At 41.3% G+C, this 25,475-nt stretch overlaps 1 protein-coding gene across 10 annotated transcripts in view; it reads left to right on the forward strand.

The window, feature by feature from the left end:
- Positions 1-9,494: 9,494 nt before the first annotated feature.
- The window catches only part of LOC111153873 (3'-phosphoadenosine 5'-phosphosulfate synthase 1), a 98,641-nt gene continuing 82,660 nt past the window's right edge, over positions 9,495-25,475 (forward strand). Inside the window, exons 1-5 of one of the 10 annotated variants that reach the window (XM_022513197.1) lie at positions 13,123-14,688; positions 15,351-15,421; positions 17,030-17,087; positions 19,127-19,288; positions 23,485-23,599. In XM_022513197.1, coding sequence (XP_022368905.1) covers positions 23,488-23,599 — 112 coding nt within the window. In that variant the 5' untranslated portion in view covers positions 13,123-14,688; positions 15,351-15,421; positions 17,030-17,087; positions 19,127-19,288; positions 23,485-23,487. Of the gene's footprint in view, positions 9,773-9,824; positions 10,160-13,122; positions 14,689-15,350; positions 15,422-16,976; positions 17,088-17,701; positions 17,843-19,126; positions 19,289-23,484; positions 23,600-25,475 lie in introns of those variants that run through there. The other 9 variants (XM_022513179.1, XM_022513161.1, XM_022513206.1 and 6 more) reach the window with 9 other exon arrangements.

The following is a 25,475-nucleotide window of genomic DNA, read 5'->3' on the forward strand; positions in this document are numbered from 1 at the left end:
TGTTTGGCCAAGGGAACTGCAGGGACCTTAAATGGACACTAGTCCCTCATGCAAGCACATACCCCAGATAACAGCCTACAGAGTCACATGCAAATGTTAAGTTCCTCATATGACTTCCCCAACTGCCCTTGTGATCAACAGTCTCCCCAGCCTTCCAGGACTTTCCCCTATGTGCCCCTTAGATGAGACCCCACAGGGGCGCCTGGGTGACTCAGTCAGTTAAGCGTCTGCCTTGGGCTCCTGTCCCGATCCCAGGGTCCAGGGATAGAGCCCCTCCTGGGGCTCCCTGCTTAGGAAGGAGCCTGCTTCTCCCTCTCCCTCTGCCCCTCCCTGTTTGCACTCTTTCTCCCTCATGAATAAATAAAAACAAAAAAAAAAAAAAAAAAAAAAAAAAAAGATGAGACTTCTGCAGAGCTTACCAGAAACCCTGGTCTCTTTGATTTGAATTCATCAACCTGGCCTTAGTCTGGGAACCCCAGAGCATTCCACCATGGGATCCTAATAAAGGCATTTGCCGCAGGTCCTGCCTCTTTCTGCCTCTTTCTCTGCCTGCACCCCTGCACCCCGCCTTGTGTGGTCCCTCAAGTGTGCTGTGTACTTCCTCAAGGAGCTGGGAGTAATGAACTTTTTTAAAAAAAAGATTTTATTGGGCGCCTGAGTGGCTCAGTGGGTTAAGCTGCTGCCTTCGGCTCAGGTCATGATCTCAGGGTCCTGGGATCGAGTCCCGCATCGGGCTCTCTGCTCAGCAGGGAGCCTGCTTCCCTCCCTCTCTCTCTGCCTGCCTCTCTGTCTACTTGTGATCTCTCTGTCAAATAAATAAATAAAATCTTTATAAAAAAAAAAAAAAAAAAGATTTTATTTATATATTTGAGAGAGTGTGTGTGGGGCGGGTGGGTGGGGGGAAGACCAAAGGGGAGGGGCAGAGGGAGACACAGACTCCCCAGTGAGCAGGGAGCCAGACGTGGGGCTTGATCCTGGGACTCCAGGATTGGATTGTGAGTTGAGCTGAAGGCAGACACTTAACTGACTAAGCCACCCAGGTGCCCCTGAACTTCTTTATTTCTTTTGTGTTCTGTTGTTGAGCCACAATTTACCATCCAGCACTTGTGCTCAACCTAACAAATGTTAATTTAACAAAATCCTAACACCATACAACAGAGTACAGGTCATCAGCAAAATGGAATAAACTACTGATACACACAACATGGATGAGTTTCACCATGATTATGCTGAAAGAATCTAGGAAAAAGAATATATGCTGTTTGGTGTTGCCTCCTATTACTTATTATTTAGCTACTTTAACATACAGAAATTACCAACACAATGTTTAACACGGTAAGGTGCTTAAAGATAATTTGTGGATCTGTTTTCAGGTACAAGTGACACCTAAATTAAGCACCTAGAATAATTTTAGAACTGGAAAAATTCCTTGAGTAAATTTATCCAACTGACCCCCCACACAACCCAGAGGTTATATGATTTACCCTTTTAATTAGTAGAAATTAGTAGTCTTTTAATTAGTAGAAAACCTAGAATTCTAGCATGTTATTTCTACTCACTATGAAAAAGAGCTCCTTTGAATTATCAACAAACCATAATTCTCAAATAGAATAATTTTTAGTAAGCTGTCTTATGAAAATCACTATTTGGGAACTTTTTTCTAAGATAAAAAATGGCAATAATCACCAGGGAAATGTTTCACATGAAATTGATAAGTGATGTTTTAAGGATTTTTTTTTTAGTCCTATTTCTCTTGTTCAATCAAATCTCCCTGCTGGAGAAGATATGTCTTCATGTATTTTCTCCACATATGCAAAATGTGAAGAAATGGGACTGCCTTGACCAGGTGGGTGATTTTCCCTACAAACTGGCTTCTGGCAAGCCCAGAGACTTGATGTGAGTAGGAGGGAGGGAATGTTCCAGAATCTGCAGTGATTCCTTCCAGATGGAAATAAAATATCCTTGCTTGACTCCAAATCATCTTACCAATTTCTCAGTTGGTGGAGCTTTAACTAACAATACGGAGGGTGGAGGGCGAATGGGATCCTCAACGTGTATTACCTTGTACAACAACTTTTAAATTCTGCCCATCCCAGACCATCTTCTCAGAGTGACATTTTGCTACTACTCAGGTGAGTGGCTTAGGATATGATGTCACCAAGCTTTTAGGTAACTATTACCCTCTTCCTGAGAATACCTGTGTTCCTGAAAGGGTTAAGACACACTTCACTCTGGGTTTCCTAATTTTTATAGCTCCTTGGTTCAGCTTAAAATACGGAATTTTCTCTTTTCTGTTTTGATGACTGTTGGAATGTATATTACGTTATGAGGGTAAGTATCTCAGATAGCTATGAATGCCCATTCATTATTTAGTGGTAGTTCTCAAAGTATGGTCCTCTCTCGCTAATAGCTTTGCCTCATACTCACATGAGAAAATAAAAGCCCTCAGTGGAAAGTCCTTCATCTTCCCACCTCCCATACAAATGGGCTGGCATCTAGGCCTGTCTTCTCTTTTTACTTTATTTTGCAAGAATTACCTACTCCGTGTCAAAGGCCCACCTTCACTTGTGCCCTGGACTCAAATCCTCAAGGATGTCCATCCATGAGTTAATTACCTTTGCTCTCTGTTGGGTCATTCTCATCAGCATATAATTTGCTCTAGTTTATCCTTTCTTTTTAAAACATCCTACCTTGATTCTGTATTGCTTCTCAGCTGTGTCTCATTTCTCTGCTCTTTTTTAAAAGCCAAACGTCTTAGGGGTTGTTCCCACAGCTCACTTCATTTGACCTCTAATTCATCCTTTTAAAAAAGTTTTTTGTATGTCTGTGTCAAAATTATCTAAATAGTGTAGACTCAAATGACTATAAGGAATTTTAAGACAAAGAACAAATCCCTGGTCATCTTCATCTCCTCCCCCAGTTTTCCTTCCCTAGAAGCAACCATTCTGAAGTCTTTCAGGTGAATCTCTTGGTCCATATCTCTGTATCTTGAAATAACAGTGTATTGCTACTCATGGTCTTTACGTTTTGAAATATCTCTACTGGTTTCTCACTTTGGAAAATGAAGATTTATCCCTCTTTCTTCTGTCACCATCATACACATATGTGTACACATGCATTCATGTTTACGTTTCTATGACCAAGTATGTGTGATTTAGAGCTGAGCCATGTAGTAAAACTATTACCATCCTTCCTTTCCACCATGATAGTTTTACTCTGAAGACAGTTTCTTTTTTTTCTCTTTCTTTTTTTTCATTGTGTGTATGTGCGTGCGTGTGTGTGTGTGTGTGTGTGTGTGTGTGTGTGTGGTTTTCTTTGTAGAGTTCTTTATTGCTTTTTCTCTTCTTAAAAATAAGAAACCTCGCAGGCACCTGGATGGCTCAGTCGGTTAAGCATCTGCCTTCAGCTCAGGTTATGGTCCTGGAATTCAGCCCTGCATTGGGCTCCCTGCTCAGCAGGGAGCCTGGTTCTCCCTCTCCCCTGTCCATGCTCGCTCCTGCTCGCTCTTTCTCTCTCTCTCTCTCTGTCAAATAAAGTCTTTAAAAAAAAAATAAGAAACCTCTTATGTAAAAAAAGAGAGAGACATATGCCTTGCTTTTTTTTTTTTTTTTTAAAAGACTACTTCACTTGAGCTTAGCCAAAAGGCCAAATACTTCATAAGTGGTTACAGCAAACACTTCTGGTGCTGCATGCAAATCCTCTCCGCCCTTACTACTGTGGAACATACCATCCTGACTTCCACTGGTGAATAAACCTCCATTCTCTGCATGAAGGCTCTCTGTGGGACCAGTGCTCTTTCTGCTTACACGGATTGCATCCAAAATTACCAGGGAGAGAACACTCCACTTCCTATGAGTAGTCCTTGAATAATGACTGAAGGGAGTGGTATAAATATGCCAGCTCTCTCCTCTCAGGTAATCTATTTGGAAGCACGTATTCAACAGTTTCTCAGAGTTACTCAATGGGGTTAAGCTCCAGTTACCTACAATGGCTGCTTTATTGACTTCTTTCATGTTCCTGTATCATGTTCCCACTCTACTAATGGTGTTTCCTGGGCTCACCTTCAAATAAATGACTTGTACTCAAATACTTCTTTCCATGCCCTGCTTCTTGAACAACACAGATTAAGACAATCAGTACTGAGTATTTCTTATTATATCATATTTTAAGGTACCTGATATCTGGTGCCCCAGTTTCAGAAGATGCTAAAATTGGTAAGTAGGTGCGGGTGGTATCAGCCTGATCCCTCCATTATAAAATCACCTTTCCTACTTGTATTAGCCAGAGTTTTCCAGAGAAACAGAACCAATAGCATGGATAGACAGAGATTTAGTGTAAGGAATTGGCTCACGTGATCACGGAGGCTGAGATGTCTTATGATCTGTAGTCAGCAAGCTGAAGACCCAGGAGAGCAGTCGGTATGGTTCCACTCCAAGTTCCAAAACCTGAGAATCAGAAGAGCTGATGGCCTAAGTTCCAGTCTGAAAGATAGGGGGCGTCAGCCCCAAGAGCCAATGTTTCTGTTTGAGTCCGAAGGCAGGAAAAGACCAACATCTTAGCTCAAAGAAGTGAGGGAGGAGTTCCCTCTAACGTGCAGGGGAGTCACCTTTTTGTTCCAATCACGCCTTCCACAGACTGGATGAGGCCCACCCACATTAGAGAGAGCAATCTACTTAGTCTACTGATTCAAATGTTAATCTCATTCAGCAACACTCTCACAAACTCACCCATTATAATGTTTAAACAAATATCTGGGCACCCGGTCACCCATTAAGGTTGATACATAAAATTAACCATCGCACTATCTTTCATGGAATACTTTTAACAGACACTAAGGGTTATTGACTATATTAATTACCTCATCAGGTGTTTCAAATGGCGATTTTTATTTCTCTTTTCTTTCTTTCTTTATTTAAATTTTAGGTAGTTAACATAGTGCAACCAATATTGGTTTCTGGAGTAGAATTCAGTGATTCATCACTTATACATAACACCCAGTCCTCGTCCTAACAAGTGCCCTCCTTACTACCCACCAAAAATGGTGATTTTAAAATGTTAACATTCCAGGGGGCCTGGGTGGCTCAGTGGGTTAAGCCTCTGCCTTCGGGCTCAGGTCATGGTCTCAGGGTTCTGGGATCAAGTCCAGTATCGGGCTCTCTGCTCAGCAGGGAGCCTGCTTCCCCCTTTCTCTCTGCCTGCCACTCTGCCTACTTGTGATCTCTGTCAAATAAATAAATAAAATCTTAAAAAAAATGCTAACATTCCTTCTGCATTTATTAGTTAAAATTTTATCAGTATAAACTGTTCTTCATCAACTATTTGATTACCCTGAAACACAGCTTGTATGGAAAGGATATGAGAGGGACATCTGGGTGGCTCAGTTGGTTGAACGTCTGCCTTCAGCTCAGGTCATGATCCCAGAGTCCCAGGATCAAGTCCTGCATTGCATTGGGCTCCTTGCTCAGCGGGGAGCCTGCTTCTCCCTGTGCCTGCTATTCTCTTTGACAGATAAATAAATAAAATCTAAGGGAAAAAAAAAGGAAGCATGCCATAAATGTGTCCTTTTTGATGTCTTACTTTTCTAAATAGTTATCACTAATATAACCCCAAACTCCTTTTCAGTTGTCTGAATCATTTTCAGTATGGTCATTTCCATCAGAAGCTCTATTAATTTTGTCTTCTTAAACAAGGCTTTCCAAGGGCCTTCTGACTCCTTGGAGAGCCTTCTGACTGAGTATCCTCTAGACCCAGTACATGGCAGTCATCCCTGGATCTTCCTTTACCATTAACCTGGGAATTCTCTTTGGGCTGTCTCCTGTGTGGAAACTCCTGTTTTCTGAATGCCATGTCTCCTTTTTTTCCCATTTAAGCAGAGCATATCTTCCATTATTTCCTTGAGAAAGGATGTAAAACTCTAGGTTGGAAATTCTTTTCTTTTGGAACTCTGAAAGTATTGGTCTATTTGTCTTCTAGCTCTCAGTGTTTTTCTTGGTACCCTCAATTAATTTTTATTCTTGACTGTTTTTGAACTTTCCTTCTCCCTGGAAGCTTACAGGGTTTCCAAACAACAGTACTATGCTTTGTATGTTCAATTTTTATCCACTGAGCAGGCAGTAGGGAAAGACTCAAGTCCTTCACTTCTAGTATATTTTATTGAATAATTTCCTTGGTTATTTCTTCTTGTGATTTTTCTCTTTCTGGAATTCCTAATATTTGGATGTTGGGTTTCCTGGACTGTTCTTTCTTTTAAAAATTCTATTTCTATTTTGGGGGATTTTTGCTCTGCATTCACGAGGTATCTTCACCTTCTCTTCCACTCCTGCTATCTTGTGTTTAATTTCCAAGGGCCCCATTTTGGTTTTGAATACTTATGGCATTTTCATTTCATTGATAAAGCCTTTAATATGTAGCTTTAAAATTACTCCTTAAAAAATATAACAACAAAGCTATTATCACCAAAAATGTAAACCTTTAATATCAAGAATCCAGGGACTTCAAATTTTCTCTCTTGCTATATACATTAAAAATTCTTCTCTATATGAGCCGGTGGTCAAATATATTCCATACATTTAATTAGTTAATTAATTATTTTTTAAAGATTTTATTTATTTGCGAGAGAGAGAGAGAGTGACAGAGGTAGCAAGAGAGAGCACGAGCGAGGAGGAGAGGGAGAAGCAGAGTCCCCACTGAGCAGGGCCCAACAGGGGGCTCAATCCCAGAACTCTGGGTTCATGACCTGAGCCAAAGGAAGATGCTTAACTGAGCCACCCAGGCACCCCAAATTCCATATACTTTAATTGCTTAATAGTTATCTTAAGTTTCCTTTTAATCTTTAGTTCTTCATTTATCCCCCTTTAATTGAATTATTTGAGAATCAGGTCATTATAATGTAGGGTTTTCCACAGTTTGGATTTGACTGCTTGCATTTATGGTGACTTTACATCTTCCTCTCTTCTCTGCATTAACTGTAAACTAGGTAATTAGGCCTGAAAGCTTGTTTAGAATCAGGTTTGATTGTGAAGGGGCATTGATAGTACAGGGGGCAAAAAACCATCAGGAGGCAAAAAAAGCTCTAATGTTCTTTATTTTCATGATGTTAGCAGCCATGAGCATCATTGTCTTTATCCATTATTTCATTAGAAGGCAAAAATGGTGATATCATAATCCTCTCTTCCCTTCTTCATTTATTAGCTATATTTCTACAAGGAGAACTTCCTCTCATCAATGTTTTAAAAAGGTTTATCTATTTTAAAGAGAGAGTGTGTGCATGATGGGCAGAGGGAGATGGAGACAGACTTTCAAGTGAATCCATACTCAGCACAGAGCTTGACATGGGGCTTAATTTCAAGACCCTAAGATCATGACCCAAGCTGAAACCAAGAGTTAGATGCTTAACCAACTGTGCCACCCAAGTGCCCCTCTCATCAATTTTTTCACTACCTGACTTACAGTTAATGCAGAGAAGGCAGGGTACATGTTTACTTCTTTCATTTATCAGTTTTCAAAATAATGAGTTGGTTCTCTAGCATCCTCCAAAGCTGACAAATGAGTTTTCTTCTAATTATCATCATATCAACATCCACATTTAAACATATTTTATTTGAGTCAATACCTTATAGTTATTATCCCTTTATTGGTCTAATCTGATTTTGCCATCTTTGATGTGAAGGAAGCCAACTTCTTGAAGTTGGCTTTTGAGTTCTTTTGACATAACCCTGTGGTTTTTGTTGTTTGTTTAATTCTAGTGTTTTTTGATAATTTCCTTGTTTCCGGTTTGACAAAGTGTTACAGGCTCATTCGTACGACTGATGCCTGGACTCATGAATTTGAACTGAGACTATCAAAGTAAACACACAATATAATTTAACTCTAAAAATGTCTTTCATTGGAAAATCTCAGAATTATGGACTGAGAAGCAATAAGCACACCTAGAAGCCCAGATTGTGCTGTCTTTATATCATTTCCCTCTAAATATCATTTTGTAGAACTAGTTGGAAAAATGGCTGATTCCAAATGCGGTGCTGTGCTCTCACTTGAACTTCCAAGTTCATTCCTGTTACTGGCAGAATTGAGAATTATATTGAAATTCAGTGCTATACGTAGACTTCAAATGGAACATCCCCTAGCAAAAGCTATAGGGAACCACTGATATTTTACATGGTTAAGTAAACAAAGTTAGATTTCCATTTTAGAAGTACTCTGACAGCAATTCAAGAACGGTGTGTGTGACGGGTGTGACGACTGCATAGGTGGGAGGATGCCTAGTAAAGGGTATTAGCTGTGATTCATCTTGGCAAGGCCTTTTTTTTTTTTTTTTTAAAGATTTTATTTATTTATTTGACAGAGAGAGAGATCACAAGTAGGCAGAGAGGCAGGCAGAGAGAGAGGAGGATGCAGGCTCCACGCCAAGCAGAGAGCCCGATGCGGGCCTCGATCCCAGGACCCTGGGATCATGACCTGAGCCAAAGGCAGAGGCTTTAACCCACTGAGCCACCCAGGCGCCCGGCAAGGCCTAATAAAACACAGCAACAGTGGGAGAAATAGAGAACTTATTTCCTAGCTTTTATAAAGTAACAGCTTCAGGTCTTTGTGATTGAAGATCGTGTATGTGTGGAGGGGCATGGGAGGGTGGGAGGTGGAGAGTACGAGAAGCAGAGCTTCAAACAACTCTTTTCGTGCCGGGGAAAGCTGTGGAAAAGTCCTTAGAGTAATGGGATGGGGGCGAGAACCCGTGGAGGAAGCTCCCCCATATCCCAGCCCATTTTCCTATTAACTAGTCCTGTAATAATTAGGTGAACTTCAAGATGTCCTGTACAGGTGGGCATTCTACCCTGTGGTAACCAGCAGACTTCCCTAAGCCTGGATTTCAGTCCTCTTAAGAATTTCGGGAAAAGCTAATAAATAATAGCCCGTTGGCCTATCGGATGAGAATCACTGGACGGAAATCTCCGGCTATGAAGAGAGGTCGCCAAGTGGAAAGGAGGCACCTTGCAGATAACCACGAATCCCAGTCAAGATATTAATTATTGATGACCAAGGATGGGGTATTGACTGTTTTTTGAAATTGTGCGCCGCTGAGCAGAATTTTAAAGCCACTAGACCGAACGTGTGACGAATGAGCTGTTCGGTGAATCATTTCTTCTCTTTGTAAAAGAGGGCACACAGGAGACCGGCAGCCAAGCTAAAGGAGGAAAAGCTAGAGGGGCAAGAGACTGCATCAGCGTCTTCTCCCAACCAGCATCAGCTGAAAGGGAGCCCAGCGCGCTAAAAGCTGAGAGCTAGATATCTCCTTTGCCCTTCCGTGCGCGGCCCGCGCCTGCCACTCGCTTCCAGACTCAGCGCCTGCGCAGCACGAGGGGGGAAGCTGTGGAGAAGCCAGGAAACTTCCACGACTACCTTACCAGGCCCCGCCCCTTCCTCAGAATCGAGAGGGAAGAGCGTCGCGCGTGCTCAGACCTCTAAAGCCCCGCCCCCAACTCTGGCCTGAGGTTCGCGCCCGCCGGTTCGCCCCTCCCTACATACCTCAGCTCCAGACCTTTCGGAGGCGCGACCGACGCGCCACGCAGGAGGCACGAGCACGAGCGCGTGCGTACGTAAGCGCGCGCCGAGCCCAGCGCGAAGAGGCCCCGCCTTCCCGTCCCGCCCCCTCCGGCCTCTCCTCCGGCTCCGCTCAGGGAGGTGAGGATCCTGGCACCCGCGCGCACTCGGTGATATGGAGGTCCCTGGGAGCCTGTGCAAGAAAGTCAAGCTGAGCAATAATGCGCAGAACTGGGTGAGTCGGGGCAGTGGAGCGAAGGAGGCTCTGGGAGGCTGTGGCTGCAGCTCGTTCCGGAGCAGCTGCTTTCCTCCCGCCCCCTCTGCATCCTCTGTGGACTCGGGGATGGTACCCGAGGCCGCGGCGCCTCCCAGCCGGAGCGGTGGGGGTACCAGACGGGCTGGCGCGGCGGGGGTCTCCGGCTGGGCGCGGTGTGCGGTCCGACCCACCTTCTGGGGGCGAAGAATGCCCTCTTCCCCAGCACCTCGGCTCAGAAGAGACCTGGAAGATAATCTTTTGAGAGTGAGCTGTCGGCTGCTGAAGCGTAAACCCCCGACGGGGGATGCTGCCCACATCTTGAAGTGGCCTGAAGGTCTGCAGAGGAGGCGGAGGCGGGCGCGTTTGGTGCGTTCTGGTTTTTCTTGGCTCTGCCGGTTCACTTAGCCCAGGTTTGGATCCATCTCCACGTCTTTCCATTTCTGAGTTTCAGTGTGAAGGGAGAGTACCCAACAATGTGGCCATTCATGAGTTGAGACTGCTCTGAACTGAGGTTCTTTGTGGCTCGGTATTAAATTGGAATGTCTAACAAATAACATGATGGAGTTTTAAGGACTCGATTTCTGGAGACAGTAAGGTATGGGAAGACTAATGGTTTATAACGTTTAGCAAGAACTGCCGGTTGGATTTGATGGTCTAGTGCTGTGCCCTCAGAAGATTGCTTCCTTCCTTAATTCTCTGATGATCAACAGCCTTAAGATTTTGTAAGTATAGAGCAGATTGTAGTGGGGGAGGGGGAGGCAGTGTCCAACTTTTGAGTCAGGAAAGGAAATGGTTTTCAATTTAGATGGGTTTTTATTTCACAGTACAGTACCATCACGAGGTTTAATTTTAAATGCAGCCTTGCAGATCATCATTACCCTTGATGAGTCAAAGAAAAAAAAAAGCGATTTCAGGCAAATACTCGTTTGAAGTCGTGAATTTACCATATCTTTTCTTACCAAGGATTCTCATCGGATTCCTTTCTCCTTTTAACCTTAACATGATAAGCAGGGAAAGGAGATAAAGGTGAATTACAACACTGGAATGAGCATTGGGCTACTGGCGTGGTTTTTGGTCCCAGCTTTGTCATTTGGTAGCTAAGTGCTCTAAGGGAAAACCGTCTATCTCTTTGAACCTCAGCTGACTTAACAAGGATGTAATAGTGTGCATTTCACTGGGCTGTTTTGAGGAGTAAACAAAATAATAAATTTGAAGTTTCGATGAAATCACTACCATGTAATTTAGTATTGCTCCTGTCCCTTGAAGTATTTCCTAGTTAGGGAAATAAGGTTGGCTAAATTAAGGTATTTACAGATAATTTCAGTTACACCATCCATTACTTATCAACTTTTGCTGAATAGGTGTGTGTTCTTTGTAGAGTCCTGTGCTGCTCATGGAGAAGATGAAATATGAGGGACTCCATGCTTACCTTCCAGTTGCTCATGGCCTGGTTGGGCTTGTAAGTGGCATTTGCCAGGTGATGAATATATCAGACCACAGTGAGTGGAGTAAGACATGTTTTATCGCAATTTAGAGCAGAGATTAGTTTATCCTGGGTGTTTGGGGAAGGTTTATGGAGGTGAAATGTACTCAGATTTGTGAGTCAGAGGGGCACTGAATAAATAAGGGCTAGGAATAAGAATTAATATTATTTTTACTCCAGGAACAATGAAGAAACCTGTTTACTCTGGGGAATTTTTTTAAAAAATACTTTTATTTGGGGTGCCTGCATGGCGTGGTGGGTTAAGGCCTCTGCCTTCGGCTCATGGTCCCGGGGTCCTGGAATTGAGCCCCGCATCAGACTCTCTGCTCAGCGGGGAGCGTGCTTCCCCCCCTCTCTGCCTGCCTCTCTGCCTACTTGTGATCTCTGTCAGATAAATAAATAAAATCCTTTAAAAAAATAAAAAATATATTTATTTATTTGAGAGAGGGGCAGAGGTCTAGGGAGAGTGAGTTGGGGGAGGGGCAGAGGGAGAGAATCTTTAAGCAGACTTCCTCCTGAGTATGTCACCCATCTTGGGGCTTCCTTTCCTGACCCTGAGATCATGACCTTGGCCTAAACCAATAGCTGAACAATTAACTGACTGAGTCACCCAGTCGTCCCAACTCTGGAGAATTTTTATTGAAGAGTGGAGTGACGTTTGAATGGGTAAGGTGGGGCTTTGCTGAGTTAAGACTTGATTCTGTGGGAAGTTTTTAAGGAGGCTAGAATTTTTAATTTTATGGGCCTTAGAAGTCTTTTTTTGCCCCAATAGAGAACATCCCTCATATTTCCCTTTCACATACTTAAGTCAGCTGATAGACACTAGTGTAAAGAACACATCCATACAGTTTTAAGTTTCCATCACATGATGAAATTGGATTTCTAGGAAGCCTGGGCTACTGAGGAAATTAAATACTGCTAGAGCCCAGATGTGGAAGTCCTGTAGAACAGACAGGGTTATAGTTAGGTTTTAATGAGATTTGAAGTTTTAATAGATTTGAAGCATGCCTAGTGCATGAGCACTGTTTTAAGTTTTCCTTGGTATGAATTCGAGTGTGAGGGTACAAAGAGCTAGGCTAAGGTGGTGGTGGGAATAGTGGAATAGGTGCGTTAAAAACACTCAAAGAAGGTTAAGAAGGAGCTAACTAGAATTAGGGGATGAAAGAGGGAGGCTGGTTAAAAGTTGATCCTGAGGTTTTAGTCCTGGGAAATGGGGAGAAGGGTGGTGACATGCTGGGAAATGGGAAGGAAAATTGGGGGCTGGCGTAATGGTGATAATAGTTAAACACTGAAGGAGAGTTTACTGTGTACCTGGTACTGCCTGAAATGTTTTACCTAAATTAACTTACTGAGTTTTTGCAGCATTTCTGAAGTGGGTGTCATGAGAGATGGTCCTTTAAAGCTGTCTGGGCTCAGATCTGGGCTCCACTATTTACTAATCATGTGATCTTTGGCTAGTCTCTTAATTTCTCTGTATCTGTATCTGTATCTTTATCTCTATTACATGGAAATGCTAGTCTTACTGGGGTGTTGTGAAGATTGAAAGGCGCTAATATAAGAAAAACGCTTAGAACAGTGTCTGGCATACAGTAAGTATTATGTCTGGTTCTTATTTATTTATTTTTTTACAGTTACCCTCTTCATTACAAGTAGTATTTCTACATTACAGATGAAGAAACTGAGGCACAGAGAGGTCATAGAGTTTGTTAGTGGTGGATCCAGTTTTCAGCTTGCTGAGTGTGAGGAACAGCTTTAGTAGATATGCTTTCCAGTAGAAATATAATGTGAGCCACATATATAGTTTAAAATTTTAGAGGGCCCATTACAGAAAGTAAAAAGAAACAGGTTGAAATAAATGTTAATAATGTATTTTATTTACCCCAACATATCTAAAACAGTCATTTCAATATAAATGTAACTTCAATACTACCATTATCAATATAAAATTACTAAGATATTTCACTTAAATGTATATTTTACATGTACACATCTCAGTTCTGACCAGCCTCTTTTCAGATACTCAGTAGCAACATGTGGACAACACAACGGTAGGGACTGAATTGGGTTAAGGTTGGAAATAAAGATTTAATGGTTAAATTTGAGTTAGAGAATACAGAGAAAAAGAGAGTAAGTCCTAAGCTTTGCGTAGTATCTCCTGTGAAAGAGCAGGTAAAAGAAGTGGATTCATGAGAGATAGGCAAAGACATGGGAAAATGTCATGTTGCAGGATTGGGAATGTTTATTAGTATTACAGGAAGGTGTCTCCATACGTCTACAAGAATGGGAAAGAGAAATCAGGAGTGAACTTGCTCCATTACCTTCCTCTTAGCTCAGTCCAACAAAGCACTGGATGTAATGAATATCATTCTCCATCTGATAGAGCCTTTCTCCAATGGGATCAGCTTTTATCTGCCCTTGGGAGGAGTGTGTTAGCTGGGCTGAGGGAAATGTGGGGCACTCAGTTCAGGCCCAAGTTTATTTACCCATTTGGTAAAATCATGTTGGCTTGAATTACTTGCTTAAACCTGCCTCATGGTGGAGTTGGAGCCTAGTGCCCACAGAGTGATCTGATATTCAGAAGCACATATAGTCTCACTGTGGTTTGGCTTTCCATTCCCCTCTCTCCCACCACTCCCAAATTTTCCATAGCTCCCTATCTCCAGCCTCAACATCCCTTCCATACCTTCCATCCTCATGGTTTTACACAAGCCCTTTCCTTCTGCCTGAGATGCCTGTTAGTCTTTATTACTTACTAAAATCTTCAGAGCTGTGGGCTACTTTACCATATGTCATGGCTCTTCTGTGTGCACACACTCTTGTATGTTGCTGAATTGTTTGCACCCCTGTATTATGTTGCATGCTGCTATTACCATGGATTATGTAGTGAGATTTCATTACAGATGTGCTGTGTCTACACTTTGCTCATACAGCAGGATGGGGATAAGGAGTATTGTATAGAGTAAGCTTTGGTGCCTCAGATATGAAAAGCCTGTACAACATTAATATCTCTGCATAGCTTAAGTTAGAGAATGAACTCCATAACATGGTAGGGCTCAAATTACAGTTCTGTCATTAACCACCTGTGTGATCATGGGCACGTTACCTAATGCCTCTGAGCCTCCTTCTCCTCAAAGGTAAAAATGTGGATAATAAAACAGAGCTTATAGTGGGGATAATAGTACATCCCTTCTAGCGTTGCCATAAGGTTTAAATAAGTCAGTGTATTTGAAGCACGGTGGTGGTACCTGGCACATGAGCAGTATTTAAGGTATTCTTGTTATTATTTATTTATCAAATATTTAATATCATGTTTGTGCAAGCCTTCATTCTAGGTGCTGGGGACACAGTGGTAAAAAAATCCTACCCACTCTCATGGATGTTGCATTTTCTGTAGCAGGGAGTTAATTAAAAGGTAAACAAATGAATAAGATAATTTTTCCTTTTACCGGTTCTACCTTTTCGAGCCATTTGTTCCTTATAGTGCTATATGCCTTTCCTAGAAGGGCAGTAGCCCGTTCTAGATTTTGGGGAAGACCGAGGTGGAACAAAAAGAAATGAGCCTGCAGATATGGAACACACAGCTGATGAAAAGCTGGGAAGAGGCCAGTATATTCATTCTTCAAAACATTGGTCTGACTGTGGTCAGGCATAGGTATTCATCTTCCTTCTGGAAGCCAGGGAGATGCTGCTGGAAAAATTGCATAAAGAAGAGGGAAACTCAACCTCTACTGAAATGGACTCTTTATGTTGATTAACACCAATAACAAGAATGATAGCAAGGTCTGGATCTGTGTTGTCTGATCTGATAGTTGCTAGCCACATGTGGCAACTTAAATTTAGTTAAAATTCAGTGAAATAAAGAATTCTCCTCCTTCATTGCATTCGCCCCATTTCACATGCCACATTGCCATGTGGATCTAATGACCAGTGTTTTGGGCAATGCAGTGTAGGACATTTTCATGGTTTCAGAAGGTTGGACAGGGCAGGTCTAGATAATGACCTATCTAGACCTGGGATGGCTGCCAACACTTTTTTCTACTCTCTAAGTATTTATGTATTCATTTTTACTTTTAGGGGAAGGAAATATCAAGCTAGTGGCTTCTTTGGAATCCTGCTTCTGGGCGATTCTGCAGCCCTGACTTCTGGTAGGGTACTGCAGTGTTCGCCTTCCCTTAGCAGATCTGTGGCTCTCAGTGTGAATTATGAAATGAGCTTTGCCTGGGTCTGTTACATTGACTTTTGAGGGGTAGTTCTCTACTTCAACGGTTCTCAACCAGGTAAAATTCTGCCACTCCTAAAGAAGTTTTTGGTGATGTCTGGAGACAGTTTTGTTTGTTATGTGTGTGCATACGCACACACTGTGGGGCTTCTGGCATCTGTTGGATAGAGGCCAGGGAAGCTGCTAGACATCCCACGGAACACAGAATAGTGCCCACAACAGATAATTACCTGGTTCTAAAAGTCATTAATGCTGAAATTGAGAAACACTATTTTATTCTTGGCTTTGAGTAAGAAGAAGAGAAAAAACTACCCAACTGAAATGCAAACTTAGTAATTTAAAGTAAAATCTAGTTGATAATACCATTTCCTCATCCATCAGCATTGAAGTGACCATCTTTTGTTCTGAGACAGATCAATAATTTATAGCGTACTAATGACACAATAGTCAAACTCCAACCCCGAATCGTTTTGAAAGCAAGTTCCTAAGTAATTTAAGTGAAGAGAATAACTTTTCCTTTTGGTATTTACCTAAGTGGTAGTTATTTCTGTGAAATATCGTTTAAAGATCTAGTTCTTTACCAAGTGAGTTTTAACTGAAAAAAAATGCCAGGAACTTCATTTGATTCCAGAGGTCTAGGGTGGAGCCTGAGATTCACTTCCTGACCGGAAACATCCTTCCAGTGAATGTGAATATTAGACATTTATAGAAGTCCAGTTTTTAATTTTTAGGTGAATGTAGCCATTATTCTGTCTCTTCCCTCTAGTTTCTTTGATGCTTGCATCTCTTACCTCAGTCTCTCATATGTTTGTACAGTTCATTGTTTTTTCACTATATTCATGGAGTTGTATCACCATCACCAATATCCAATTTTAGAACATTTTCATTGCCTCCAGAAGAAATCCCGTACCCATGAGCATTCATTCCCCTTCCTACCCCTTCGTCCTCTGTAGCTCCTGACAACCAGTAATCTACTTTCTGTCTCTGGATTTCCCTATTCCAAACTTTCCTATAAATGGAATCATACAACCTATGGCCTACTGTGTCTGGCTTCTTTAACTTAGCATAATGTTTTCAAGGTTCATCCATGCTGTAGTGTGTTACCAAACTCCATTCCTTCCGATGTTTGGATAATATTCCATTTTATGGATATATACCATTTTGTTTAACTGTTCATCATTTGATGGACATTTGAGTTGTTTCTCTTCTTTGGCTATTATGGCTAATGTTGCTGTGAACATTCATTTACACGTTTTTGTGTGTACTCTCCTATGGCTTTAGTAGTTAATTTCAACTTCTGAGGGAGATGTTAGTGTATTTTTGTCTGCCCAGCTTCTGAGCTCCTTCTTATGTGTAGTTACCCTGGTGGGAGGCGCAGGGGTCTGTCATGGTGTAATGATTTCTTTACGTGTTTATAGTTTGTCTCCTCCTCTGAAATGTTTTTATTTTATTTTATTTTATTTATTTTATTTTATGCCCAGTATCTAGAAGGGATCAATCACCAAATAATCTTGGATTCATTTCTGTCTTGTAGGAATCTCTTACAGCTGGGCTTTCCACCTGGAGGTCATCCAGGGGCCCTTCCATTAAAGGTATTGACATTATAAAATCCCCGTTAAATATTTAAATGTTACTTAATCTTTAAAACAGACCTGTTGGAGAGCTGTCATGTATATACAGAGCACGTGCATGATAGTTGACGGCAATCAGGTAAGCCTACCAGGAACTTCGTTTGATTCCAGAGGTCTGGGGTGGAGCCTGAGATTCACTTCCTGACCGGAAACATCCTTCCAGTGTCTGCTGTGTGACCTGTTTTGCCATAGCAAGGTTTTAAGCGTAGCATTTTCAAATTTCCTCAGTCTCCAGTAATGTATAATCTTCACTTTTGCTGTTTGTCTTTGGCTTGTTAATGTTCAGAAGATTAACTTCAGTTGTCAGTAACTGCACGATAAGATCGGTAACTCTGTGAAGTAAAGGCTTCTCCTTGTGTGTACTCTACCATCTCTCCAGTTTATTCACGCCATACTCTGCCATCTCTCCATAGTACGTCTTGAGACATAAAAGAAACATGCCTGTTATCATTTCAGAGATTCTCTTTGGGGACCACACTGTTTAGCAGTCAGTTTAAGAGGGGTGGTGGGGTGGCTGATGGATGTGGAGTCCAGAATTATGCTTGATATTTGGCATATGCTCTGTGCTTTTACAGATTTCACTTAAAAAGGCAGTTTTTCATCAGATCATAGTAAACTGACAAGGCATACAGTTCTTGAAATGACATCATAGGAGAAGTTAATTTCTCCCATAGGGAAGTGGATAAAATAATAAAACCGCCCATGTGGAAATTAAGGTGGGTCAGAAAAGGTACCCAGGGCCACTTGTGTGCGTCATGGCAGACATTTGTAGAATGTGTAGAAAATGTGCTCCACAAATATCAGAGGCCTTGTGATGTTAGCCTAGAAATGGGACCAATGGTTGTTTAGCCCCAAGTGGAGAAAGTGAGTAAATTCTCTTGAAATGAATTAGCCCACTTCTGCTAGACTAAAGATTTCTGAATGTCAGTCAGCATTTCATTTGTAAGTTATGCAGAGAAAACAAATCATGCTTTAAAATAAATGCCTCAGATCTAACTAGCACTGACTAGGCACACGGAAATAGGTTGGGCACTGGGGAAAATAGAACTGTTAACTCATGTGCTTGACCTACGCTCCCAAGAAAGTCCAACTATATACACATAGAAAGGCAGCTGAAAGTATAAAACAGTCCCTAAAGAACAAATCATATGGGCAGTAAGTATTGCAGGGACTGCTGAGTGTATATACCAAGCCACATAAATGTTTCTACAAACCTCGCATCCTCTTAAAGAAATTTGTAAGCCTGATTTCTCCGTCTTGTGGAGAGAAGCTAGGCCACTGAAGACAGAGAGTAGGAATATAGAATCACTCACTTGGCCTTAGTGACTTACTGATGTCTTTTCTTCTGGTGGAATTCTAGGAAGGATTTGGCTAGCATGGGTGGAAAAGAAGGGAAGGGGGATTAAAAGAATTTTTCTGTTGGAAGTGGCCTTTAGATTCTTGGTAAAATTCAGGCATAATGCCACCACCTTGCCATTCCAGTAATTTTTTAAAAAATGCACTTTGGTTTACTCAGAGAAACTGGGAGGTGGGAGATTGTGACAAATCTTTTTTAAGAGTGTTTTTTAATATGAAAAATCTCAAGCACACATTAACATTAAGCCTCCTTAGACTGCCATATCTGCTGCCAGAAGTTTTTTAAAGGTTGGAGCAAGGAACCCTGAGGTAGCATTCTTTTCTCATGGTTAAAATAGACAGCCTCTGCTTATCTTGTATTTTCTCCAGATCACATCCTCCGTTGTTTATAGCTTCTCAGGTAACTTTGACATTCTACTCAATTTAAAAAGAAAAACAAGAGATATTTTACAGGGCCAGAATGAATTAAAATTCATCCGGTACATGTTTCTTCTTGCCCTAAAGCAGAATAACTTGGAATAAACCCCAAAGCAAAATGACCTCAGTCAAACAGGTTCTGCCAGTGTAGGCAGCTAACTCACCAAGTACCCTCCTGAAACCACCCCCTCAACCCCCTCCCTCAGACTCTGCTCCCTTCTCCCCAGGCAGCTGGGCTGGGAGCTGAACCTAGTGACTGATGGGAAGAGGTGTCACTGATTCCCAAGAGACGAAGACTTCCGTGTGTGGAACCTTGTTTTTGTTTAAGATCTTGGAAATGTCGAGCTGGAAAATAATGTTTGCTTCATTAGTTCATTGAAAAGAAATAGGTAGGGAGATCCATATTATAATTTTTCAAAAGTGATTATTGTACATGTAGAGCATAATTTTATTGGAAATGCGTTTGTTCATGAGATGATTAGTTGGGGAGGGGTGCAGTTTTTGTGGTGTGCCTGTTAAAAGAATTGTCAGATTGTCCCTTTGGCCACAAAAGGTTTTCTGCAATGAGTGATAGTAGGACTGAGAAAGGTAGAGATGCTTTGTCTTGTACACTGGAGGATCGTGGAGGGGGAGGTGGGAAAAGAGATCCGGCACCTCAGGGAGAGACCGTTTTTAGAAAGGACTACCATCCAAAAGTTGATCTGGACAGAAATATATTCCTTTACAAATTCATACTTTTAAAACAGCCCCTCCCTACCGCCCCCACCCACAAAAAACCACGGTTCCTGCTTCTATAGTTGCAAGGCTGTTTATTCCCTGTTTTGAAGACCCCCTCTCTCCCCTGCCTCCGGCCAAACTACAGCTCAGGTTGGATCCACCCAGGTTGTTTTTCCTTCCTTCTGTGTCCCTGAAGTTGCTGCGGAACACTGGACCTGGTGACTGGTGTTGCTTTGAATTGATGATTGTTGGCTTCACGTGAGTCATTTGGACTGCACGGCCACCGTCCTAGACTTCCCTGGTCCCTTGTGCTCACTCTGCGCTCTGTCTGGAGGCGCTAACCCCAGAAGTCATCACAAGTCTTAAGTGTCCTCGTTTTGCTGAAGCCTTGGCTGGCCACCCTGTCTGAATGTCGCTTCTCTGAAATTTCTTCACAATTTTGCTTTGTTTACTTTTTTCTTTTCAATATTTGTTCCTGCCTAACTTATATAATTTATTTATTTATCCTTGGCCCCTTCCATTAGTCCAAGGCTTTCAAACTCGAGCTTGCATCCTACTCGATTGGAGGTCTTTAAAATACAGATTGTTGGGCCCTACCCCAAAGTTTCGGCGGATTCCCTTGGCCTTGCGGCAGGACCTGACATTTTTTTCTTTAAAAAAAAAAAAAAAAATTTTTTTTATTTATTTGACAGACAGAGATCACAAGTAGGCAGAGAGGCAGGCAGAGAGAGAGAGAGGAAGAAGCAGGCCCCCTGCTGAGCAGAGAGTCCGATGCTGGGCTCCATCCCAGGACCCTGGGATCATGACCTGAGCCAAAGGCAGAGGCTTTAATCCACTGAGCCACCCAGGCATCCCAGGACCTGACATTTCTAATAGTTCACAGGAGAAGCTGCTCCCTCAGGGGCTGCATCTTGAGAATCACTGCACTAGAGACTAGATAAGTGAGGACTAGATAAGTCCCATGAGGACAGTGATTTTTATTGGTACTGTTTACTATTGTTTCATCAGCACCTAGAAGAATGTCAGGCATGTGGTATGCATTCAGTAAATAGTTGAATGAGTGTTGAATAAAACTGTCTGGAAAAGTAAGAGCTTTAAGCAGTATCAAATACAAACACCCTATCAAAAAATGCTGTCACATATCTATTTTATAAATACATGCTTCTAACTACTGGGTATTTACCCTAAAGATACAAATGTAGTGATCAGAAGGGGCACATGTACCCGAATGTTTATAGCAGCAATGTCCATAATAGCCAAACTATGGAAAGAACCTAGATGTCCATCAACAGATGAATGGATGAAAAAGATGTGGTGTGTATGTATGTATACACACACACACACACACACACACACACACACATAATGGAATACTATGCAGCCATCAAAAGAAATGAAATCTTGCCATTTGCCATGATGTGGTTGGAACTAGAGGCTATTACACGGAGCAAAATAAGTCAATCAGAGAAAGAAAAGGGTAGGGAGGGTAAAAATGAAACAAGATGAGACCGGAAGGGAGACAAACAATAAGAGACTCTTAATCTCAGGAAACAAACTGAGGGTTGCTGGAGGGGAGATGGGTGGGAGGGATGGGGTAGCTGGGTGATGGACATTGGGGAGGGTATGTGCAATGGGGAGTGCTGTGACTTGTGTAAGACTGACGAATCACAGACCTGTACCTCTGAAACAAATAATGCATTTATGTTAATAATAATAAAAGACAAGACATAATAATAATAATAAAAGACAAGCTGCTAAAAAGAACCTAAATTAGGGGCGCCTGGGTGTCTCAGTCAGGCGTTGGACTCTTGATTTCGGCTCAGGTCATAATCTCGTGGTTGTGGGATGGAGCCCTGCCTGGGGCTTGGTGCTCAGTTGGGAGTCTGCTTGAGATTCTCTCTCCCTTTGTCCCTCCCCGCCATGTGCATGTGCGCACATTCTCTCAATCAATCAATCAATCAATCAATCAATAACAAAAGAAGAAGAAGAACCTAAATTATGTTTTTGCTCCATAGGAAGAGAAATAGAGACTCTGTAATTCTTTTTTTTTCTGTTTGTTTTGGGTAGAAAACAGCCTTATTGAGATATAATTTGAGATATCATAATATTGAGATATCATTCAATTCATCTGCTTAAAGTGTGCAGTTAAATGATTTTTAGTATATTTATAGAGTTGTGCAACTGTCATCACAGACGATTTTAGAGCATTTTTATCACCCCCAAAAAGATCCTGTACCCATTAGCAGTTACTCCCCCGGGCTTCCCCCTCCCCCCATCTCCCAGCCCGAGACAATCACTCAATCACTAATCTACTTTCTGTCTCTATAGATTTTCCTGTTTTGGACATTTCAGATAAATAGAATTATACCATATGTGATCTTTGTGACTGGCTCCTTTCAGTTAGCTTAATGTTTTTGAGGTTTACCCAAATTGTTACGTGTTTGAGTACTTTATTCCTTTTTACTGCCAGGTAACATTCCATTGAATGGATACATAAATTTTCAAATAGTTTATCTAATTTTCAGTCAGTGGACAATTGGGTTTTTCCACTTTCTGGCTTTTATGAATAATGCTACTATGAACTTAGGTATATATGTTTTGCATGGATATGTTTTCCTTTCTTGTGAGTATACATCTATGAGTTTAATTATTTGGTCATATAGTAACTATATTTTAACATTCTATAAAAGTGCTATTTTCCAAAGTGGCTCTACTGTTTTACATTTTCACCAGTAAATGTCTGAGGATTCTAAATTCTCAGTAGAGTCTCACCAGCACTTTAGTTACTGTCTTTTTGATTATAGCCATTCTAGTGGGTTATAGAGGTGTCTGTCTCCTTGTGGTTTTGATTTGATGTGCATTTTTGTGATGGCTAATGATACTGATTTTTTTTTTTTTTTTTTTTTTTTTTTTTTTGAGAAAGAGAGTGTGGGGCAGAGAATAGAGAATCTCAAGCAGGCTCCATGCCCAGTGTGGAGCCCGATATGGGGCTCAGTCTCACAGCCCTGGGATCATGACCTGAGCTGAAATCAAGAGTCATATTCTCAACTGACTGAGCCACCCAAGCATCCCTGAACAACTTTTAAACTGCTTGTTTTGTCATTTGTATTTTTTCTTTGGAGAAATGGCTATTCAGATTCTTTGAGGCCTGTGTAAATTTATGCTATTTTTGTTTAAGAAGAAAATATTGGAAGAAAAATTGCATTCCACCTTTTTTGTGGAATAACCACAAATAAGCAGTGTGTCTACTTTTTCCATCATGCATTTCATCTTACCCACAGACCTTCCACGCTTCGTTCAGGAGTCTCCTTAGATGCTTCCTTCTCAGCTGCGTCTGTTCGTCCTTCTGTGTAAAGAGGCACCCATCCCTGATCCCTCTTTCCAGTCTTACCCTGTTTTATTTTCTGAACGCACTTGTCACTCTGATATTACAATAAATTGCTCTGCTTTGTCTCCTGCAGTGAAATGCAAGCTCAGTGAGGGTAGGGACCCTGTTGAGTTCACTTGGTATACTGATAGGGCCTCAGTAAATATTGGCTAAATGAATGACTGAGTGGAAGACTGGGCTCTGGAGTCCACCACTCCCTTGTTCTGGGAACTTGGGCAACCCGTTTAACTTTTCTCAGGTTTAACATCTTCATTTGTAAAGCCACGGTAGTAAGAGTTTTTGTGTTCCTCCGTGGTTCTAGGGTTAATTTCACTGGTGTCTGTAACGCACCAAAGGCCATGCTAGGTACTATAAAGAAAAGAAAGCTGTTTTAATCTTTCTCCTTGCTTTTGGCATGTTATATAGAATAGTGACAGCAAAGAATATGTGTTTACTTTTTAAAGGACTCAGGTGAATCTGAATTTTGTTTCTTTTTTCCAGGGGATGCAGAGAGCAACTAATGTCACCTATCAAGCTCATCATGTCAGCAGGAACAAGAGAGGTCAGGTCGTGGGGACCAGAGGTGGTTTTCGTGGTTGCACAGTTTGGCTAACAGGTACAGTCAAGAGAGATAAACCAGCTAATTTCAAAAGCAGTGTTTATAGGGGCGCCCAGGTGGCGTCAGTCAGTTAAGTGTCTGCCTTCGGCTTAGTTCAGGATCTCAGGGTCCTGGGATTGAGCCCCACATTGGGCTCCCTGCTCAGCAGGAGCTGCTTCTCCTTTACCCTGCTGCTCTCCCTGCTTGTACTCTCTTTCTCTGTCAAATAAATAAATAAAATCTTAAAAAAAAAAGTGATGTTTATAGACAGCCTTGAACTGGGATGAAGCATATTTATTTAGATTTTGAGCTGTCCTTGTATCTGGAACATCACCATATGTAACTAACAACGTTGCTGGATTATAACATTTTAATAATTCCCTTTGTTCTTTATGTAATTGTTGAAAAAAAGGGGAAAACCAGAATGCATTTTAAAATTACATTCTAGGGGACACCTGGGTGGTGCAGTTGGTTAAGTGTCTAATTCTTGGTTTCTTCTCAGGTCATGATCTCAGTATCACAAGATTGAGCGCTGCATAGAGCTCCACGCTCAGTGTGGAGTCTGCTTCAGCCTCTCTTCCTCTCCCTCTGCACCTCCTCTTTCTTGTGTGCTCATGCATGTGCTCTCTCTCTTGCTCTAAAATAAATAAATCTTTTTTTTAATGCACACAGAATTACTTTCTAGTTGATAACTACATTACATTCTATAAGCTTTTTGTATGCAAACAAGACCTAGATTCTGCCTTCAAGAAGCTGATGATGTAAACCATATGAAGAGGAACAATGAGTGATAAAGAATTTCTCATCCGTTTCTGTCATTTACCTTTTGGTTTGGCCTCTGATTGATTCTCGCATTGGTCTCAGATTGTTTCTCGCACTGGTTCTCCCAGAGTCTACCTTTAGGCCCACCTGCTGAGAGGGTTAATTGATCTAGATTTTGGCACTTCTAGAATCATATTTAAAATTTTGATGCATGTTGCCAAATAAACCACCAAAATTTTATATCTGTTTACTCTCCTACCAACAGTGTGGGAGGAGTTCCATTTCCTAGTGTCTTCATCAACTTGGATATTACCAATACTTAAAATATTTTCTGATTGGTGAAAAGCAACGTTCTTGTTTTGTGTGTGTGTGTGTGTGTGTGTGTGTGTGTGTGTGTGTGTGTGTTTAATTACATGCTTCAATTGTAGACAAGTCCGTTTCTATGTGAAGGAAGACACCATCCTCACATTCTTCTATTCTGATATCTAGATTGTTGATAAATTGTTATTTTCCATTGTCCAGGTTCATAACACTTAGATTCTTACATTTTCCTAATTCTTCATCTTAAATTTTTGTAATTGTTTGTTTTTGAGTACTGTAAGTAAATTGATTCTGTATCCATCAACTTACTATCAGTTCTTTGATTATGGTATGTCCAGTCATGAGCTCTTTCTCTGGGTCCAGTTTTAAGTGTTCGTATTTCATCATTAAGTGGTTTTTGAAAGATAGTGTTCACTGGATTCTGAATTTCCTGAGTTTTTATGTTTGAGAATGCCTGTCTTTTATGACGATTTGACTGGGTCAAATAGATATTTGGTTCAACTTTTTTTTTTTTGTCTTGCAATTCTTAAAATATTATTCCATTGTCTTCCAGTATTAAATGATGTCAAGAAGTGTGAGACTCATTTGATTTTTTTTTTGCTTTTTAGAAACTTTCCTGTTTTCATCTGGATCCCTGAAAAATTATCTCTTTTCCTATATTTTAGTTTTGCCTTTCTCACTTAGGCCCCTTATCCATCTGTGGTTGATATTTGTGTGCAAGTGAGGGAGGGATCTATTTTCTTTTTTTTCCATGTGGATAATTGTTTGCCTCAAGAACATATATTGATAAGGGCATCCTTTTTTTCCTGCA

The sequence above is a fragment of the Enhydra lutris genome, unplaced genomic scaffold (genome assembly GCF_002288905.1).
Source record: "Enhydra lutris kenyoni isolate GAN:26980312 unplaced genomic scaffold, ASM228890v2 scaffoldscaffold3, whole genome shotgun sequence".
NCBI classification, from domain to species: domain Eukaryota; kingdom Metazoa; phylum Chordata; class Mammalia; order Carnivora; family Mustelidae; genus Enhydra; species Enhydra lutris.